General features: G+C 41.5%; 1 protein-coding gene across 5 annotated transcripts in view; it reads right to left on the bottom strand.

The window, feature by feature from the left end:
• Positions 1 to 208: 208 nt before the first annotated feature.
• LOC124131243 overlaps positions 209 to 20324 on the bottom strand; it is a 56530-nt gene continuing 36414 nt past the window's right edge. For 3 of the 5 annotated variants that reach the window (XM_046494363.2, XM_048395195.1, XM_046494365.2), the window contains one exon: positions 209 to 3599. In XM_046494363.2, the coding sequence (XP_046350319.2) occupies positions 2182 to 3599 (1418 nt within the window). In that variant the 3' untranslated portion in view covers positions 209 to 2181. Of the gene's footprint in view, positions 3600 to 4682; positions 4786 to 9256; positions 9877 to 20324 lie in introns of those variants that run through there. The other 2 variants (XM_048395194.1, XM_046494362.2) reach the window with 2 other exon arrangements.

Here is a 20324-nt window from a genome sequence, read left to right as displayed (position 1 = left end):
GAAGAACACGTGTCTAGTACTGGCCTAATATGAAATGTGTTGAACGACATGTCAAAAGATTCCACTTCATATATATACAAACCATACAGTCATGTCAGCATAACGATACATTCATGCAAAATGGTAATAATGGGGCCGACCATTTGATAATAAAAATATATCTCGAAAAATCAAGGGAAAAATGTCCGCAGATTTAAAAAAAAAGACCCCCCCCCCCCCCCCCCCCCCCGAAAAACAAAAAATAACAACGAAACAATAACAAAACCCCAACAAAAAACATACTAGTTATTTAACTTTCCTTTCTGATATAAATTGAAAATTATTAAATGGTCGGTCCCTTCGCATCAACAGTTTTACGTTTTGGTTGTTATGCTTTCCCGTATCAACAAGGATGTCTTGATGAACAACACTGAATGCACTGTTCTTGTCCATCAGAGCAATGTGAGAACATACGCATTTGGACATCAAACATTTGGTAAATGGCTGCAGAAACACTGAACTGGCTTTGCATGAAGATGACGGAATAAGTATGAAAGGGAAGACCGTATTCTCGGACTGAATACTGAGTTCTGTCTAGTTGAGACAGTTCCTGAGAGTTAGAATGGTGCAGTGTATAGCAGACTTGCGACTTCCATAGTTGAGAGGATCCAATGATTTAGTTCCACCTCATTTCAGCTTTATCACGCCTGTAAATAGTCACGTCAAGAACAGGCAAACCATTGTCAACCTGCTCACGCCATTGAGCTAAATGGTCCATTAATATTGTTACAATGTAAAACGTGTTGCTAAACAACGTCAAAGTCAGGGTAAAACACGTTGTCGTAATGAGCTGGAGTTGTCTCTCCTTTGGACCGCAATCCACTTGGTTGTATTTCCTCAGTTTAACAAACACAACTAGCACACGTCATAAATTTACACCGTCTTGTAATGAAAATCATTTGCTGGAGACCAATCGTACCACCATACATCGTCAATGACGTCACGCTGTGAATTGAATTCCTCATACTCAGAACTGGTCTTTGTATAGCACAATGTTTCATTATCGTAGTATAACCGTGTATATTCATATCATGATTCCATACCGATATCCATCCATTTCATGGAACAGTGTATCCTTTCAATGTACTGTTGACATCCATTACATCGGAAAGTGTTGATACTGTTTTGGCCTTTGCAAGACTATCAGCCAAATTCTGATTTTAAGTCTTAAGTTATCAGGTTCTTACAATATAACGTGGACAGCGTGGTGTGTAAGCGTGTAAGTTCTTTGGCCTTTTCCACACTCGGTTTAAAGAAGGACTCGCTCCACTGCCAAGTGTCTAATTCGTCTCTAAGTCTAGACGTTGTATCGTGCCAAAATGAATTTTTGGTGTAATTCTGGTATTAATTACGAAAATAATAATCACAAAGGTTGGCAAAATGTGTATTCAATGACTCGGATAAAACGTTGTAGGTCTGCAAATTACTCGGGCGTAGTCCCCCATGAACGAAATATGAAGTCACGGTCTTTGGCAAGACGTTCCTTGAAGCAGAATCTGGACAATGACACTGGTATAACGGGAACGAAGATATGGTAGTTTCAGCCTTGTTCTATTTGTATTTTAACTTGATTGGATTTCCTGTATTGACTGTTCCACTACTGCCGATGATAAAGGTTTGACGCGGCATACCACGCGGTGGTCCTTTCTCTTTATTGTCCTCCAGGCAGATGGATGAACACACGTTGAGCAATGTTGATAAATGAGGGCCAAGATAAACCCCATGAGATCTTTTTATGACCAAATCGACTATTGTAGTATCAATGGAATTGTCTGCTCTTTATTGGAAGCGATATATTTATCCCATGTTGCAATGCGGGCCACTAAACACAATGCTTTATCTTTGTTCGTCGATATGGCTGGACAAATGGGAGTTATCTGCCCTTATTTGAAAGCGATATATATCCCATGTTGCACTGCTGGACACTGAACACAATGGTTGATCTTTATGTATCAATATGGCTGGACAAACTGAGTTATCTGCCCTTAATCGGAAGCGATGTATGTTCCACGTTGCACTTCCGGTCACTGAAACTCAAGGGTCCCTATGGCAGGGCAAATGGAGTTATCTGCCCTTATTCGGAAGCAATATATGTCCGATGTTGATTGCCCAGTGAGCACTATAACAGAACCTAACGGGTAGTTATGGCAGGGCAAATGGAGTTATCTGCCCGTCATTAAATATGAACAAGTCTCTACTGGTCCCTCTCATATAAGAGGCGAACATGCTGAAGCCGCTCTGGCTGAGGACGAGGACGTCGCATTTACTCAGTATTTGCTGTTCGAGTAACGCAGTCTCGAATCCATCACAAGCATCGCGGTCATCACGCTGACGATCAATATGGCGGATCTTCCCCTCAACAGTCAAAAGTTTGTTTCCAAACTCTCGTCGCGCCATATCTCGCACCCTCTCGGCGTCCGTCGCTATAAAATATATGGTTTCTTTTTCGTATCCGCGAAGGAATTTCCACAGTTTTCTCACACTTTGTATAGAATTCACATTTGACTGATCTCCAGGAATGGTTGGATTTCGCCCAATACGAACATGCGCACAGACCAGCTTACTATGAGGCGTCTGGTTGATTTGTTCAAATGCTTTGTCAAGTTTCACTTTCATACTGCCGAAAGGTTTAAACAGTAAATTCCAAACATGACCAAATACCTTTGACTTCGACCCTGACCTTGCCCATTCCGGAAGTAACTTTTTGTACTTGGGATGCTGGATTATTGGTCTGGTAAAGTCCATATTATCCCTCAAGAATACAACATCTTCCAGATGGTTCTCGTTAAAGTCCCCTTCCACGAGGCTTTTTTTGAGTTCACCATCATCCATTGCGTTTATATGGTCTGAAAACGGGAGCCTTAAGACACTCTCGCTCACTGTCCAGTTAATTTTATTTGGGGCGAAGAAGTTGTCCAATTCACAGGGTGATAACATTCTGATGCCGTACCTCCGCCGTGTCACCAACGCTAAGAGGAACACCCCCATAATCCCCCTTTGTCGATCCCCCAATCCCCCACAAGTCGTTTTGCGATCACACAAGTACACCAGGTACTTCCTCTTATTTGGCAGTGGAAGACCAGGAAGAGGTTCCAGGAAGCTGTCTGTATCGGCTTCTTTCTCCAAACTAAGTTGAGCAATTCGTCTATGAATCTTGGCCTTGACTGGTTGGAGTATCATGTTTTCTTCACTGATTTCTGACTCTTTGGCACTGGTTGTTCCTGCCATTTCGGACAAATTCAGGTTTTTGATCCAACCGAATTCTGAAACAATGGGTTCCTTTGCTGGGGATGGCTGAACGACTGCTTCGGGTGACGTGACCTTGACCTGTGGGTCATACATATATCCCCCTCGTGCCTGCCCAAACATTGTCTTATTGGTCCGCTGAATGATGACATCATATAGATGTTGGGGGCTACTTTGTCCAGGCCAAGTCCTGAAGGTCAAGGACGTCGGTGCTGTAGCCTCGTTCCCGACTGTGTAAATGTAGACTGCAACCAGGATGGCTAGTAGGGTAAAGAGTCCGAACACCGCCTTATAACGAGAGATCCACTCCATGCCTGAAAAAGAGGAAAATATGTTTAAGGATCGATCATTTTAAATTCTGAGTTAATTTTTTTTTATTTTCTAACGAAAATAATATAAAAAGTAAACATTGCTCGCCGTACTTGCTGAATTACCTGGAAAAAAATGTGTTTGTTCAGATCCTTTCTGGAAAGAGAATCGTATGTCTTGAAGCAGTGAGACGAGGCTCATAAAGTAAAGTCGGTAGCTTTATAAAAATCCAATTTGATATATTCTTTTTGGTTTCCGCTCGCGATTCGTCATAATTTTGAAGTTTTTCATACAAATTTTCATCATGTTTTAAGCAAGAATTGCTTATTGGATGGTGATGTATTTAATACGGGTATCACCGTTCAACTTATGTTTTGGACCTTAAGTTTGCAGCGTATCGGCGACTGTTTTCAGCCTAGTAACGTTTTGTATAGCCGGAATATTGCTGGGTGCGGCATTAAACAACAAACAAACAAACACTAACGTTTTGATAACGTTTGTAATTTTTGGGTCAAATCCAGTTTTCAAAAGTACACTACGCCTAGTTCGCTCTGTGGAACGGGTTCCTGGTCGTGATTTTTGTTTTTGTTTGTTTGCTTGTTTGTTGATTAACGCCGCACTTAGCAATATTCCAGTTATATGACGACCATCTGTAAATAATCGAGTTTGGACCACACAATCCCGTGATTGATGTCATGAGCACTGATCCACACAATATGGATGACATGCATCAACCAAGTCAGCGAGCCTGCAGGACCAAACAAACAAATAAAAAAAGCAACTTTGTCACTTTGTTAGATAACGTGCCATTTGACAAGAAAATACAAATATCACATAAAAAGTTAGGGATCATGAATATTTTGGGGGATAATGTTATGAAATTATATGCTCAATCTTCACTACAAAAAAAACATACCCAAACATAATCATGATCTCTAACATTTTTTGTTCACTATATTTAGTTTACAAAGAATGGCCGATCCTTTGTATCCAGAGTCGAATATCGATGACCAATTCTTGCTGGAATAAAAGCAACACATGATGCGTAGATGAGAAATAGAATATTCATAAAGTACATCTGCACTTACCTTTCATTCTAAAGAAAGAGAGACTGAACCAGAACACGGACAACACAATAGCGTGAAGCTGTAGAAGAAACGTCATCTCCTCCACGTGTGACGTCACCGGTCACTAGGCAACAAAGTATTCTTGTTTATGACGTCATGGATTACAATGCCCTTTTATCGGTCACTATACGATATAAGCACTTGGTAAGGATATGAAAAGACATGTACAAAACCAAGAACATCCGACTGTGCCAGAAAACGTGTAACCTGTTTTGGCGAGAAGCCAACATACAGCCAACGAACACTGCCATCATATCAGGTCGCCTCTTGATTAAAAAGAAGCGAATATGACAAACCCTCAGGAACGATACAGTTGATATATTTCTCCTTTAGGAAAGATAAGAATCATTGAACATTGCTATCAAGCTCCAAATCTCTCAGCTGCCATGTGCTCTTACGAGTTTAAGCAAGAACCTGCTAATTATCTCAAGAATCCGACTTCAGCACGTTTCAACCATTCAGAGACATAAATCAAGGAGACAACTTTGATGTTATCTAACCAGAACAAAACAATATGTGGAAAAAAAACCAAATAGAAATATCGTGTTTAAGCGTCAGCTAATATTAATCGTCTGAACAACTTTCTAAACCTCAGTTGACGTATGATGAAGCCGCAGAGAGGGAGATGGGAGGGGCGCCGTTACAAAGGGGCGTGACCACGGTACAAGAGGAAGGGGCGTCAGTACAGGAGTGCGTGGTTACAGTAAGGAAGGACTGGGCGTCAGTACAGGAGTGCGTGGTTGCAGTAAGGAAGGACTGGGCGTCGGTACAGGAGTGCGTGGTTGCAGTAAGGAAGGACTGGGCGTCAGTACAGGAGTGCGTGGTTGCAGTAAGGAAGGACTTCGCGTAAGCAGCAGGGCTTCGCATCCTGACAGCCGGACGACCGTGAGTGAGTGGGTGAGTGAGTATGGTTTTACGCCGCTTATAGCAATATTCCAGCAATATCACGGCGGGGGACACAGGAAATAGGCTTCACACATTGTACCCTTGTGGGGAATCAAACCCGGGTCTTCGGCGTGACGAGCGAACGCTTTAACTACTAGGCTACACGACCGTTCCGTTACAAGTATAGAATGCCACCACCCCCCTCCCCCAATACACACAAACACACACACAAACACAAAAATAAATTAAAATATGGCAATTACTTGGGAGAACCTATCCAATTAAACAGTATCCTTTTCCACGTAAAACAATATTTTGGCATGTGCTTCAAAGATGGGAACACGTTTCATGTGTTGGAAACATTTCACCCACGCGCCATGTGTGTCAAAACATGTAGATTGTAGAGAGCGTCGGTAGCACTATCTCGCGCAATACAGTGAGTGAGTGAGTTAGGTTTGACGCCGGTTTGAACAGTATTATAGTTATATCACGGCGTGTCAACGTGATGTGGGTGGACAGCTCGAAGTGATGCAGGTCTCAGACATAACCGTTTCGGTAAAACACGCGGGCACAGGTATGGTGCCGACAAACCCACACACATAATCAGGGCGACCGCGGATTCGAACCAACTCTCTTTATGTTGCGCCCAAGGGAAGCAACCTTGCACAGAAAATTGTGGCAACTGGGCAATGTGTACCCATGTAGGGAATCGAGCCCGGGCATTCGGCGTGTAAGCGAACGCTTTAACCACTTGGCTACCCAAGCGTACCCTTACGACAATAATGGAGAATTTGCAATTGGGACTGTTCTTCGCCCGAAAACAAGACAATTACGGTGCTTGATTGCTGATACGTCAATTGCGAAAACTTGTAATAAAATCGAATCTTAATAATGATAGCAATAATGATTTAATTAATGAGGTCGGTGATGCAGTATCAGAACACGTCACCATCAAAGAATATATATAATAAAATATTTTGTTAAACTGCATATGTATACACGTGCCAATACAACGCCATGAAAATGTGAACACAAAGAGGACATATTTTGATAAATCCAATAAAACACTTTTTGTCAAATGTTATCAACCACGAATATCCAAAAGAAACTTAATATCATTTTTCGGTAAGAACCCCTCAAATTCCAAGACAGGTTATGTTGCCATAAACACTTAAAAACTCCAAGTAAACAAAATTCCATAGGTTGTTATAAACACGTACAATTTCAAGGAAAATGTAATGCTATATTTTGGTAAAATACTTTTGGTAATACTATAACATGTAAAAAGATCTGAGGAAGCTTTGATATCACATTTTGGCAGAAATTCCAAGAACACTTAAACGACATAGGTTAGTGTACGCTCTAACATAATTCCAAATTTTGATATTGACACGTCCAGTTCCAAAGAAATCTTTTCACCATATTATGGCTGAACCAATTCCAAATTCCAAGGACACATAAACACCATGTATTGGAATAAAATGTAAAACTCCACGGAAACATAATTATTCCATACTAAAAAATACAATTCCAAGGAAAGGTAGTTACCATATCTTGGCACAAATACATTATAATCCAAGAACACCTAAACACCATATATTTGAATAAGACGTAAAACTCCGCGGAAACATAATTCCATCTTTTGGTATAAACCCGTAAAGATAGAAGGAATCCAAGAACACACATATACCATATACTGATATAACACTTAAAACTCCGCGGAAACATAATTCCATCTTTTGGTATAAACACATAAGGATACCAGGAATCCAAGAACACACAAATAATAAATACCGATACAACACATAATACTCCGTGGAAACATAAATCCATCTTTTGGAATAAACACTTACAATTCCAAGGAAACGTTATTACCATATTTTGGCACAAATTCGTTAAAATACAAGAACACATAAACACCATATATTGGAATAAGACGTCAAACTCCGCGGAAACACAATTCCATCTTTTGGTATAAACCCGTAAAGATACAAGGAATCCAAGAACACACATACACATATACTGATATGACACTTAATACTCCGCGGAAACATCAATCATATTTTAGTATAAACCCGTAAAGATCCAAGAAAACTATAAGTACCAGTATTTGGTTACATGACTTTGTACACACTGGTCATCCTTGTGAAAAATGCCTCATCCTTTTGACTTCATCCTGAACAACCATATGACGTACCACCTGTGGAACAAGTCTGGCAATATTTCAGTTCCTTAACTACCAACATATCAGGAACCATTTTCGTACAAGTGGAACAAGTCTGGCAATATTTCCAGTCCCTTAACTACCAACATATCCGGAACCATTTCAGTCTATAGCTCAGGGTGAGCATAGCCAGGTAAACTGCCCTCCCCCGACCCTCATTCCTCCCTTAACCCCAAGTACTTACTCTCAGACTGGCACCACAGACAGCCAACTATTCCTTCCAATTAGCACAACAGTGCCAGAAATGTTGAGAGGATTTTTTTCAGTTGCTGATTTCGGCGTTTCTAATGAACTTGCTCTCCAAGCAAGACTTTTGTTGTTTTAAAGTAAAGATAAACCGTTTTGTTGTGGGAGTAGCAGGGTCGGGTCGACTTTAAACATCTATTTCATCCCTGAGGTATAGCTGACGCTGTTCTTCACTGATAACGCCTTAACTATTAATTATCGGCGAGACCGGTTGGGTTGAGAGGAAGAATATTTTCCATCAAATTCGTCAACTGGGGAGAATATTAGAGTTACATCTGATTGTAGATCTTTCAGCCTTATTAATATTTATATTTGTAGGATGTAGGATGTAAGTTTAAACTTGCTTATGGAAATACTATGTGATCAACTAAAATATGAAACGGCAATGCCAGAAAATAACCTCGATTATCCGCCGGAACAGATTCCATTGGGTGTAACAGGCAAAAAAGCGGTGCAAAGTGTATGAATGGATCAATGAAATCAGTGATGACACCAGGTGTTCTCGAAAAGGGTAAGTATTTCCTGCCCTGCCAGTAGCACCCGACGGGTGTTGTGGTGGATAACAGTTTTGGTTCCCCCTCTACTGGCGGTTATCTCTTATCTCACTTCGGCGTGTCCCGAAACACTGTCGCGATGACCTGGTTTGCACCGATACAAATAGTTTGTTGTGGTAGGAGACGAAGGGTGACCAGACAATCCAGTGATTGATATTATGAACAACGCCCCACGTCCTCGGGGTATGGATGGCAAACAATCGGGGTCCGGATTCAACAAATAACATATCACTTCATCATCATCGTATGATGTAAAGATTCTTATTCCTCACTTAGTACTATTAATACGTACTAGTCATACAGTGTACATTCTAGTACTAGTATACATTCCATGAGGTGAACAATGAACAGGCAGCTAATCAAGGAAGGATCGAACATGCATCATCATCATTATCATCATCACCACCACCACACCATCACCACCACCACATCATCATCATCATCATCATCACCACCACCACCACCACCACATCATCATCATCATCACAACAACCACCACAATCGTCATCATCACCGCCACCACCACAACCACCACCACCATCATCATCACCATCATCGTAGACGCAAAGATTCACATTCCTCACAAAACGTTCACTAAAAAGATAGTACTATAAATTTGTACAAACACTCCTACGGGTGAACAACCACATCACATCGGTTAATCCAAGAGGGATCCATCCATCCACACTGAAGACGCCGTCAGTAACATCTCATACAACGTCCTTGATTACGACCATCCACGGTGGAAACATAACATTTAACACAAGATATGTACTTCTGCAACTTCATCCAACACACGTACATCTCCACGAACCATGGTACGACCCAAGCGCTATCTTATCCGAGGTATTATGAATGCTCCTTACGCGAACAGTTACATGGCTGCAGTACCCCAAGCGGAACAACCGTTCAAGATACAAACATTGCTCTGTAAATTATAACCACATAATAACAAGTGCAAGTAAGCAAACATATTTGCTCCACGCACGCTCTGTGTAAAATGTGTCTAGTTTGCACAATTTTCTGACATATTTCAGGAGCGACACATTGGAAAATCCCTGCTTTTCAGCTGCTGGTCTAAGAAAAACACAATTTTACTTGTAACGATCACTGGGTATGTTGACCTATCTGCTCAGTATCAGACTCGTGATCAAGTACATATAACGTAATTAACATTTCATCGCCCGGTAATAAACACTTAACGATTCCAGATAACGCGAAGTGGATAAGAATGCGTTCAGCATGTTAAACAGCTCTGATAGCATCCCTACCCTATTTCTTTTTTGGGTGGAGAGTTCCTTTCAAAAGTATGCACATTCGTCACCACTCGCCCCTTTCCGTAACCTGCAAGAAGACTCGTCCCCCTATCGATGCATGTTATGTGCGAAAATACGACAATCCAATCAGAATGCGCGTATGATTTCAAATTGTTCATCAAAGAATCCCTCAGAAATATTTTTTGATTTTACATATGTCTTGCATCTAAAAATATACCCAAGACACAGTTTAATGTGTTCAATCATTCTGTATAATTCCGAATGTCCAGATGTGCTTTACATTGCATCTGAAATATATATAATATATGGGGAGATATATGTGAACTATTACACAACGAGTTGACAATTGTTTTAGGTATACCCGTTTGCGCTCAGACGGAACCCGGTCGCAAAAATGGCCATGTGAGGGGCACGAGTCGCTATTCGGCTTGTCACGGAATAACACGAGTTGGTCACGAATGAAGTATGCACTGACTTGGTGTTTAAATTTAGATCGGATGATGTCATGCAATGAATAGTTTGCTCTGTGATCGTTAAAGTGTTAAACAAGACAATGAATATTCTATTTTCGCGATGACCTGGCGCCATTACTGGTTTTTAGTGACCCATTCATACAATTTTCGCCGCTATTTCGCCTTTTACGCCCGAATGGAATTCGAGTCTCTTTCGGCAGATAACGGAGGCTGATTATTCTCTGCCGTTGACGTTTTATGTGCATGCTTTGGAAAAGAATCTTTTCCAGGATTTCAGAATGTAGTTCTTCTGTATCCCCACGCCTGTAAACAAGGCGTAGTTTGATAATAGTTAGCGGGCTGCACGGGTACTGACGGTTCCCTTTTGAAAAATCTTAATGAGTCATACTTTACACCACCTTGAACAGTATTTCTGTTGTATTTTGAAAGCACAAACTCGAGCATGTCTTAAACGATTATCACTTCGGTGAGACCCACAATATCTCCTGTTGTGCAGCATTATAGTGGTTGCGAATAACGGATTTGAACCTACGCTCAGCGGATCCTGACACGGCTGAGGGGCACAACTCTACACAGTTGGACACCACTGACATGCATGGTTTACGAGCTCATATAAATGCTGATATCGGACATAACACGTACAAAGTTCACCTCATTAAGTCCTAAAAAAGCACGAAGATCAGACGTATGTAAGATAGAAGAAAATATCATTTAAGCAGAACCATAGAATACCGTGATCGTTATGTCCTTGATACACCGAGGCCTCCTTGGTCTAGTGGATAGAGCGTCTGTCCGGGGAGCGGAAGGTCGGTAGTTCGATTCCAGGTAATACCTAAAGACGTGAAGATATGATACTTATTGTTACCCTGCCTGGCGGTCGGTATTAAGAAGTTAAAACACTGGTCGGCTCGGAGTCAGTATACTGTGTCTGAGTCGGGTTCCATGTTAAGCCCTACGGGAAGGTATCTCGCTATAGTGCAATGATCTTGAAAGCGGCGATGAAGACTCATTTCATCTCACCTCTGAATATAGGGCACATGTGTATCTAACCTAGACTTGCACAAGCCCCTAAGTAAAAAAATATTAGTTTTAAATCCAATTTCTAGATTATATAAATAATAAGAACAAGTTGCCCCTATAAGAGACTGGCGTTCTTGTACTATCCGCTTATCTAGATTGCTTATTATAAGGATAGAATTACTATACACCCATGGACTAGTCATTCACTACAGCCTTGGAACAAGGCTAGTATCCAACCCATTATCTGCATATACAAATGGCTGACACTTGTCTCGGGCATCGACTGGTCGTGTACAGATGCGGAGGATATTGTAGGGTGATGCTGGCGCATGTTTACATCTTGCTTCAGATGCTGTGTGTATCTTGAAGGAGGTTCATGACGCTTCCTTAAAACATGTAGTTGCAAAACATTCTTCTAAGGCATTGTTTCAACCATGTGTTAATGTCTCGGGAACCACATGAGAGGGTATTGGGCTAGCCTCGTGGTCTCTCGATATACAGAGTTGCGTCACTTAGGTTTTCTGCGATCCTAGGTTAGGATCTATTTTTTGGAATCATGTCGGTGCTCTTGAGTTATATTTTTTTATAGGGTCCTTCGGGTAGCCTAGTGGTTAAAGCGCTCGCTCGTCACGCCGAAGACCCGGGTTCGATTCCCGACATGGGTACAATGTGTGAAGCCAATTTCCGCCGCCGTGATATTGCCGGAATATTGCTAAAGGCGGCGTAAAACCATACTCACTTACTCACTCACTCACTCACTCACGGCCGTCCGGCTGTCACGATGCGATGCCCTGCTGCTTACGCGAACATATACATATATAAAATATATATAATGCATATTATGCATAATGCGCCAAATCCACACACTAATGCAAGCTTAAAGCGCGACGTTATTACCAGTAGACACGGGAATCTGTATATTTCGAGTCTGAACCAGACAATCCAGTGATTGACATAATGAACATTGATCTACGCAGTTGGGATACAATGACATGCCTCTACCAAGTCAATTGAGCCTGTCCATCCGATCCCGTTAGTCGCCTCTTACGACAAGCATAGTCGCCTCTTACGACAAGCATAGTCGCCTTTTACGACAAGCATAGTCGCCTCTTGTGACAAGCATAGTCGCCTCTTACGACAAGCATAGTCGCCTCTTATGACAAGCACAGTCGCCTCTTACGACATGGGTTGCTGAAGACCAAGCAGTCTGTCGGACAGACCCTGAATATATCCAACATACCCCATGTAAGTCTTTAATTAGTTGGCCAGACCATATTACCGCCGCCTGAAAATGAATAGAGTCCCTGGGCTCCCTTTTATAATATTTTATTAAGAAGATTTAACAATTGTTTGTCAGTAAACTATTTTCATTTAAGAGACTAGATACGTGTCTAGAAGTGTATGCTCCATGCATTAACACCATACAAGAGACGTGCACACAGCTTATGTCCGTGGTATGCTGACGCTCCCAGTCGGCTGGGATTCATAAACGTTGCTGGTTGGCCCACCTTAACTGTCTGTGTTGAGTGTAGAGACGATAACACATGGCAGACAGACACTTAGCATGCTATTTTGAGTATGACCCTGTATTATAAAGCACGGGGCAAACTGCAACGGATAAATTGCTTTACAGCGTTTTTGAAATAAATGCTTAAATTTATGTTCGTAATGATATTAACTGACTGTGACTATTCGTTTTGATCAGTGAAAATGTCCTTTTCACACGTAGTTCTAAAAAAATTTAAATGGTACATTTTGTATGAATTTGCATTTTCGTAATATGGTCGCTGTATGATTGTTGAACGTTAAAAGAATTCATCTCATGGAATATGTTAATAAACAGTCAAATGGGGTGTTCTTTTGATAAATCTTTGTTGGCGTCCATAGCAATACAAATACACATCTTGTGATGAGTATCCTAATTTCGTGAGGGAATCAAACACGTGTAAATTTTGCTTTTGATTATGTTTAAGCGGAACACTTTAGGCCCTACTGCCTGTCTTAGGCATGCCAGAATCCTTTGAAGAGCATTGGTATGAATCTTATATTCCCCTTATTATTTTATTATGTTTCTCAGTTTGTCAGCACCATGTCCGTGCTCGTGGGTTTCAACAAAGTGGTAAACTTCTGAGACCTGCTTCCCTCCCACATCAACCTGAGACAGGAACTAAACTCACCACCCGCCTAAGCTATGCTCCCAATATCACTACAAATACCATAAAATCCATCAGAGTCTTTGCAAAAATTATCGCCGATTTCATTCACAAAATGTTCAGGCAAAGAAAATCTGCATCTCCTCTAACAATATAATGATATAAATATTTGTATTCTGTTGTGTATGTCAATGTTTTAAATTAGTCATGTTCATGTTTTGTACCCTGCACCACGTGGGTGTTTATGTACAATACATCTTCTTCTTCTTCAATCTGACACTGAACACTGTTCTTCCAACAATTCTAAACATGCCGTATCACAAGCGACATATCTGCTTTGAAATTCTTTACGACAGAGAGATCTATACAACATATATACCAGGCTGGATGTCGCAGGCCAGCTCACACTACTGGCAAGATGACTCACATCAGAATATTTGAAAATATTTAAATTTCGCGAATTAACCATATAAAATAGAAACAGTAAAAATTGTGCGATTGTATGTGTTAAATTGCTTCAATCCTCCCCCGACATATTCTTCCAGTATACGGAAAGGGCCCAATGGCGAGAGTACAGGACAGAAACAACGAAGCTATTGGCAGAGGCACCCCCCCCCCCCCCCCCCCCCCCCTCTCTCTCTCTCCCCTCCCCAACACATCCTCTCTCTAAATAATTTTACTACCTACAAATACTACATTTGGTTTTCAAAAAAAGGGGGGGGGGGGGGGGGGGGGGGGAGGGGGGGGGGGGAGGGGGAGGCCCTCTAGATCCGCCTTTGCATACACACTGACATCACACACACATGCACAGTAACACACACACGCACACACACACACACACATCAACCAAAACACAGAGAACCTAAAATGGTCCTTCCCGTACCAGCAACACGTACAATCACTACCAGCGTTATCCTCGAAGGGTTAATTGTCCCCAGGGGCAATAGAGTTGGTTAATTACCACAACCTGCTAATGCATGTTGACATGACCTGGCAGCTGCGCAACAAACACAGATTCCAGGGCGCCCTTGGCACCATGCCAACTGTGCAGAACGGCAGCCATAGCAAAACACTTCTGGAGGTGAACATGAATGAACTTGTAAGTTGCGTGTTTTGGCTGTCCATGCAACACCTACATGTACATGCAATTTATCCTTTTTCATCTACTGATTTGGGATATACAATGTATTGAATAAAGATATTATGCGTAATATATTAGAGTTATGTATGCCTCGGCAGACTGCGGGTAGGGGAGTTAACTCTGGTCAGGGGATTAGATATCCAGAAACTCGTTTATCCGGACAATATTTGAGAAACAGCAGGTGTATGGATAAGCGAGGTTTGACTGTAAGTGAGGTGAGATGCAATGAGATTGTTGGACTTATATAGCGACGTGCATGCACGTGTGTGTGTGTGTGTGTGTGTGTGTGTGTGTGTGTGTATGTGTGTAGCTGCTTGTACTATTCCCGACTGATGCCGATTTATAGTGCTAGCCCCTTGAGATACCATGCCACAGTGTAACATGAATACCCCACTCAGACACAGTTACTGACTCCGAGCCGACCAGTCCTTGTTTTAGCCCCTCAATGCCGAGCGCCAGACAGGGTGACAACAAGTACCATATTTTAACGTCTTCTGGTATGACGCGGCCGAAGATAGAACCCCGAACTTTGCGCTCTCCGGGCGTAGGCTCTACCACTAGACCACGGAGGCCATTTTGATTGTAAAGAAACTGTATATAGAAATTCCAGCTACAGCTACAAAACGAGATATTTTTATGTATTAAACTGTGAGCCTGAATTTATGTGGCAGGCATTTTCTTCTTTTTTAGAACACTCTGAAGCATAATTATCTTATTGGAGCGGAATGACATGTTCAGGCGGGCGAATTTGAAGATATAAAACATGTTTAGTCTTCACAGTAATTTATGACCGTCGGGAAATTAGACGCACAAAATAATACCAATGTTGACAGCAGTTCAGTGGAAACGTCACGCTCGACATCACATCCGGGTCTCACAGAGACGTTTCTTGGTTCTGCGTCTACGTGCTCTTTAAAATAACTGCCGAGTTCAATACCGTGAAATCACCGCCACTTACAGATTTGATGGACGATGTTCACTGAAATATAAACTGCAGAGCAAAAGAAAGTATACACCCATGTTTCATGGTGACTACAAATTAACCAAACAAGAGATGGCCATTCGGTGATGTATTTGATTCAGTTATCATTCCTTAGATTTGCAGTGTTTCGGCGACTGTTTTCAGCCTGGTAATTTGTGATTATGTTTGTAAAAAACATCGTGTTGTAACTACGGTTATAACAAACCTAAAGGGACTACTAATTTTAGTTGGTTATAACCGTAGTTCGTTTTTAGCATATACAGCAAATGGCCGGGGCCAAAAAGACAGTTCGTTATATCCGTCAGTTCGTTATAAGCGTGTTCGTTATAAACGTAGTTTACTGTACTTGGTTCAATCCAATTTTAAAGTGTATAATCCATTGGACGAGAGGTCGGTCACGTGACCGCTAAACTGAAGTTCATAAGAGTATGAACGACACATTTTGGCGTTCATACGTTTTTCACGAGACCGTATTCTTGAATTCTTGAAATGACGTAAACACTGACGGACTACTTCCACACTCATGGGGAAACTCCTGGGAATTCATCAATATAGGAATATATACAGAAGCGTTGTTTCTCATTATTTAGACCCTTTAATCTTAACATTAACGTTTAAGCTTACATTGGGGTAAGTCAGAGAGTTTGAGGGCATCCTCGCTACAGCCAATCCCAGAGAACGAGACGAAGAAAAGCCCATGCAAACTATCGTAGTATCGATCCGCGTCTCGACTACCACACAGTGAAAGTCCATTGCAATCTAGGAATTTACCTTATTTTCTATTTGACACATCTTTACAATCACCTTTCAATGTTCGGCTAATTAATCAGTCATAACAAACACTTGAAATAGCCACAGGTTCATTAAAAATTGCGGAACTCTTCCCCGTCACGTTTTCGTGGCGACCATTTTGACGCCTTGTGCATAAAGTAAATGTGTTACGACGCGCTGTCATTGTGACCGACTTACTGAGGTAGTTCATAACAGACCTTTCTCACCTAATGAGGATATTATTTGAATCCATTTGTTGTAAAGAAACTACACAAGTTGTTCATGTAGAGCATGTTGAGCATGCATACGCTCATGTCACCTCTCGTTTTGAAGAACTATTTTATTTCGTGGTACAGATGGTTGTTGTATGGCCGTCAGTGTAAACATGAAGTCACACGTACTAAACATAATTGTGTATAGATCAAGGTCTACATCTTTCTAAGTTAAAAATAGTGATATAAAAATTATAAGAATTTACTTTTACTTTGTGTGAGTTCGTTGGAGTATGAACCTTCATAGAGTGAGGGTCAAACATTACACTCCAATGAACTCACACAAAGTGAAAGTAAATTCTTAACTGCCCGTCGGTTTATGATTGTGTGTTCTTTATAACGCCGCACTCAGCACACTTCCAGCTGTATGGTGGCGGTATATAAATAATCGAGTCTAGACCAGACAACTCAGTGATTGATATCTTGAGCATCGATGAGGGGTTGATACGTGGTAGCTGGGACTAATTTTTTCTCAGACGGAATTTTTTTTGTCCATTGCTTCAAGATATTTATTTTTTATTCAGTTCAAATCGGTTTTTTTATAATCCATCTTGTTCAGCAAAAAATATTTCTTTTTGGTAAAATCTGTGGGGAAATGATTTATTTAAATATTTTCGGGAACAAAGGGATTTCGAGTTACTTCCCCTTAGATCCCACGCTCCAACTTTTCCCTACATTCCTACTCGTAGACGACGAATCGGAATGATGGAGTTCTCATACCGCATCTGTTCCCCTCAACATGATAAATAGGATTGATAATCAACTTGGTCATTTCAGCTTTTTGAATGACAGTCACAGTCACAGTCACAGTCACAGGCTTTTTGTCTGCAATGGTTGGTTAGGAAAATCTCCCTTCAGAACAGATTTCTCGTGTTCATAGCATGAAATCTACGCGCTGTACCACACAGACACGCAAACCAGATGTCGACACTGAAGAATTGGCACCTGTGCTTTAGATAACAAAAACGCATGCTAGATGGTTTGTTTATTATATTTTCCGGACGCGTCATGGTTAATTAATGTCTGTTTTTTCACAGCGTTATATCTGGTGTATTTTAACAGGGAACCTCGTTACACGCTCGGACAGCGGATGAGTACGGCGCAACGGTGAGGTGAGATTGGGTGAGGTGGGGTGCGTTGAGGATTTGGTGCGGTGAGGTGGGGTGAGTTGAGATCGGATAGGGGTGAGTTGAGATTGGATAGGGGTGAGTTGAGGTTGGGTGGGGGGTGATGTGAGGTGAGATTGGGTAAAGTGAGGTTGGAGGGGGTTGAGGCAAGGTGATAGTTTCTCCCCAGTAACATATGCTTGTGAGGTAGGACTAACGTGTATCGGCTGCACATGTTAGGTAACGTGGGCCGTGACTCATAATATCGACCACTGGTTTGTCAGGTCCAGATTCGGTTATTTATAGGACGCCGTGTTACAGCGGCACAATCCTGACTGCGGCGTTAAACAGCATTCTTTCACTGTCACCATTCCTTGTAAGCACGCTGATCAACTTTCAACCTCCTCAGGGAGTCATTCGAAAAATTACCAAACCAATACTCCTCTCCTCAGGGAGTCCAGCTGTTACTGCTTAACATAACCAGAGAGCAAGTCATGCCTCCATCCACAGCTCACGTCAAATCTCTGTTCTCGATCTCAACAATTAGTATCGAAGAAACACCAAACCAACACAACTCTCCCCGGGGAGTTCAGCTGGACACATTAACACGGCGGAACCTTTAACCGGCGTTCCAAACTAATCACCATAAGGCCCAGACCGCATTCCGCTTGAAGCACATCGTGATGCAACACAGCCCTCAAGAACGAATACCAACACGCTAATCTCTCCCTGGACTTCATGGGGAAAGTGGCTGTGTAGTCATTCAAGAGCTTAACATGCCGACATAAGTACCCCCTCAGGTATCTGGATATGTACTTAAATACCCAGGTGTGTTAGATACTGGAACAGACACGGGAAGACTGGGGTCTGCATAGCCTTGCTCCAAGGCTGTACTGAAAGATAAGTCCATAGATGTGTAGTAATTCTATCCTCCTAATAGGCAAGTCTAGATGAGTGGACTCTAGTCTCTTATAGGGACCACGTGTTCTTATTATTTACATATTCTAGTAATTATGATTTTAACTTCTGAATATTGCCTTGGAGACGCAAGCAAGTCTAGGATCAGCAGAGTACGGCGTGTATCAGAGAAAAGTGCCATGTTGGCTTTCACAGAGGAATTGTTTGTTGTTTAACGTCGCATCCAACACCAAAACCAGCCATATGACGTCGGCCTGTAATTAAATTGCCTGGCAAATGAAAGTATACACTTGAAAATTTAAATTTGACAAAAAAATTACAAACGTTATCAAAACGTCACCAGGTTGGCAAACAGTCTCCGATACACTGTAAACTTACGGTCCACAACACAACTGCGATACCCGTATCAAATGCATCACCATCGAAAAAACATTTTTTGTTCGTTTTCTCTCTAGCCACCATCAATCCTTGGTGTAAAGTGTCTTTGACCCGGCAGTTAAATTGAATCTGGACAAGACAATCCAGTGAAGGATCAACGTCAAACGCCGTCATAATTCAGATAAAGATCAACAAAGTCACTAAACTGGGCATACATTGCCTTGGGGGTTTAACGTAGGAACAGTTTTCAAGTTTATAACGGTTAACGTATGATGAAGTCCATATCGTCACCAGCCAATCAGCAGTCATGGGAAGTTTGATAAAACCCCAGTTTGTCTACTAACTCGCAGTTTATTATGGACATAAATCCAGCAGAAACATAGTATCCTCATAAAAGACACATGGTCTCATTTCCACACATGGTACTGGTCACAACGTCTGGAAGTAAACTTGCAATGATCACCAGACCGTGGAATATGCATGTAGTCCTCCGGTAAGTCAACGCTGCACTGCACATATAATACTGTAACTGTATTATTGTGAAGATCATTGAGGTCATCATCATCATCATCATATTATTATTATTATCCATAGGGGCGGTCGGGTAGCCTAGTGGTTAAAGCGCTCGCTCGTCACGCCGAAGACCCGGGTTCGATTCCCGATATGGGTACAATGTGTGAAGTTCATTTCTGGTGTCCCCCGCTGTGATATTGCTGGAATATTGCTAAAAGCGGCGTAAAACCATACTCACTCACCCTCACTCATTATTATTCCCTAAATGTTTAGTATTTACCATTAACCAGATCAAGCCGAGCTCTGTATTGTTTGCGTGATATATTTAATTTAATATATATATATATACATATATATATATATATATATATATATGCGAGAGAGCGAGAGAGAGAGAGAGAGAGAGGGGTTATCACGCGAGTGTTTGGGGATGGTAAATATCCTGCATTCGGAATAAACATTGTATTTAGCGATAAATTATAAAAATTATCAAAAGAACAGTCTAATATACTTAAAATCAGTGTCTTACGGTGACGTAGCTAAGGCATTTTATAAGTTTTGGCAACTTTGGAGATATAAATTTGGAAACAACTTTGCGAGGGCTCTAGGCCTAGCCAAGCGGGATCAGTAGCCATATCTGTGCTTGTAGACTTCTGAGGCTTGAAACCTTTTACACAAATGAAAAAATTT

This window comes from Haliotis rufescens, unplaced genomic scaffold, assembly GCF_023055435.1.
Source record: "Haliotis rufescens isolate VD_foot unplaced genomic scaffold, xgHalRufe1.0.p SCAF_14, whole genome shotgun sequence".
Taxonomy (NCBI): Eukaryota; Metazoa; Mollusca; class Gastropoda; order Lepetellida; family Haliotidae; genus Haliotis; species Haliotis rufescens.
Note: the sequence above shows the minus strand (reverse complement) of the source record. Positions and strands in the feature narration are given on the sequence as shown.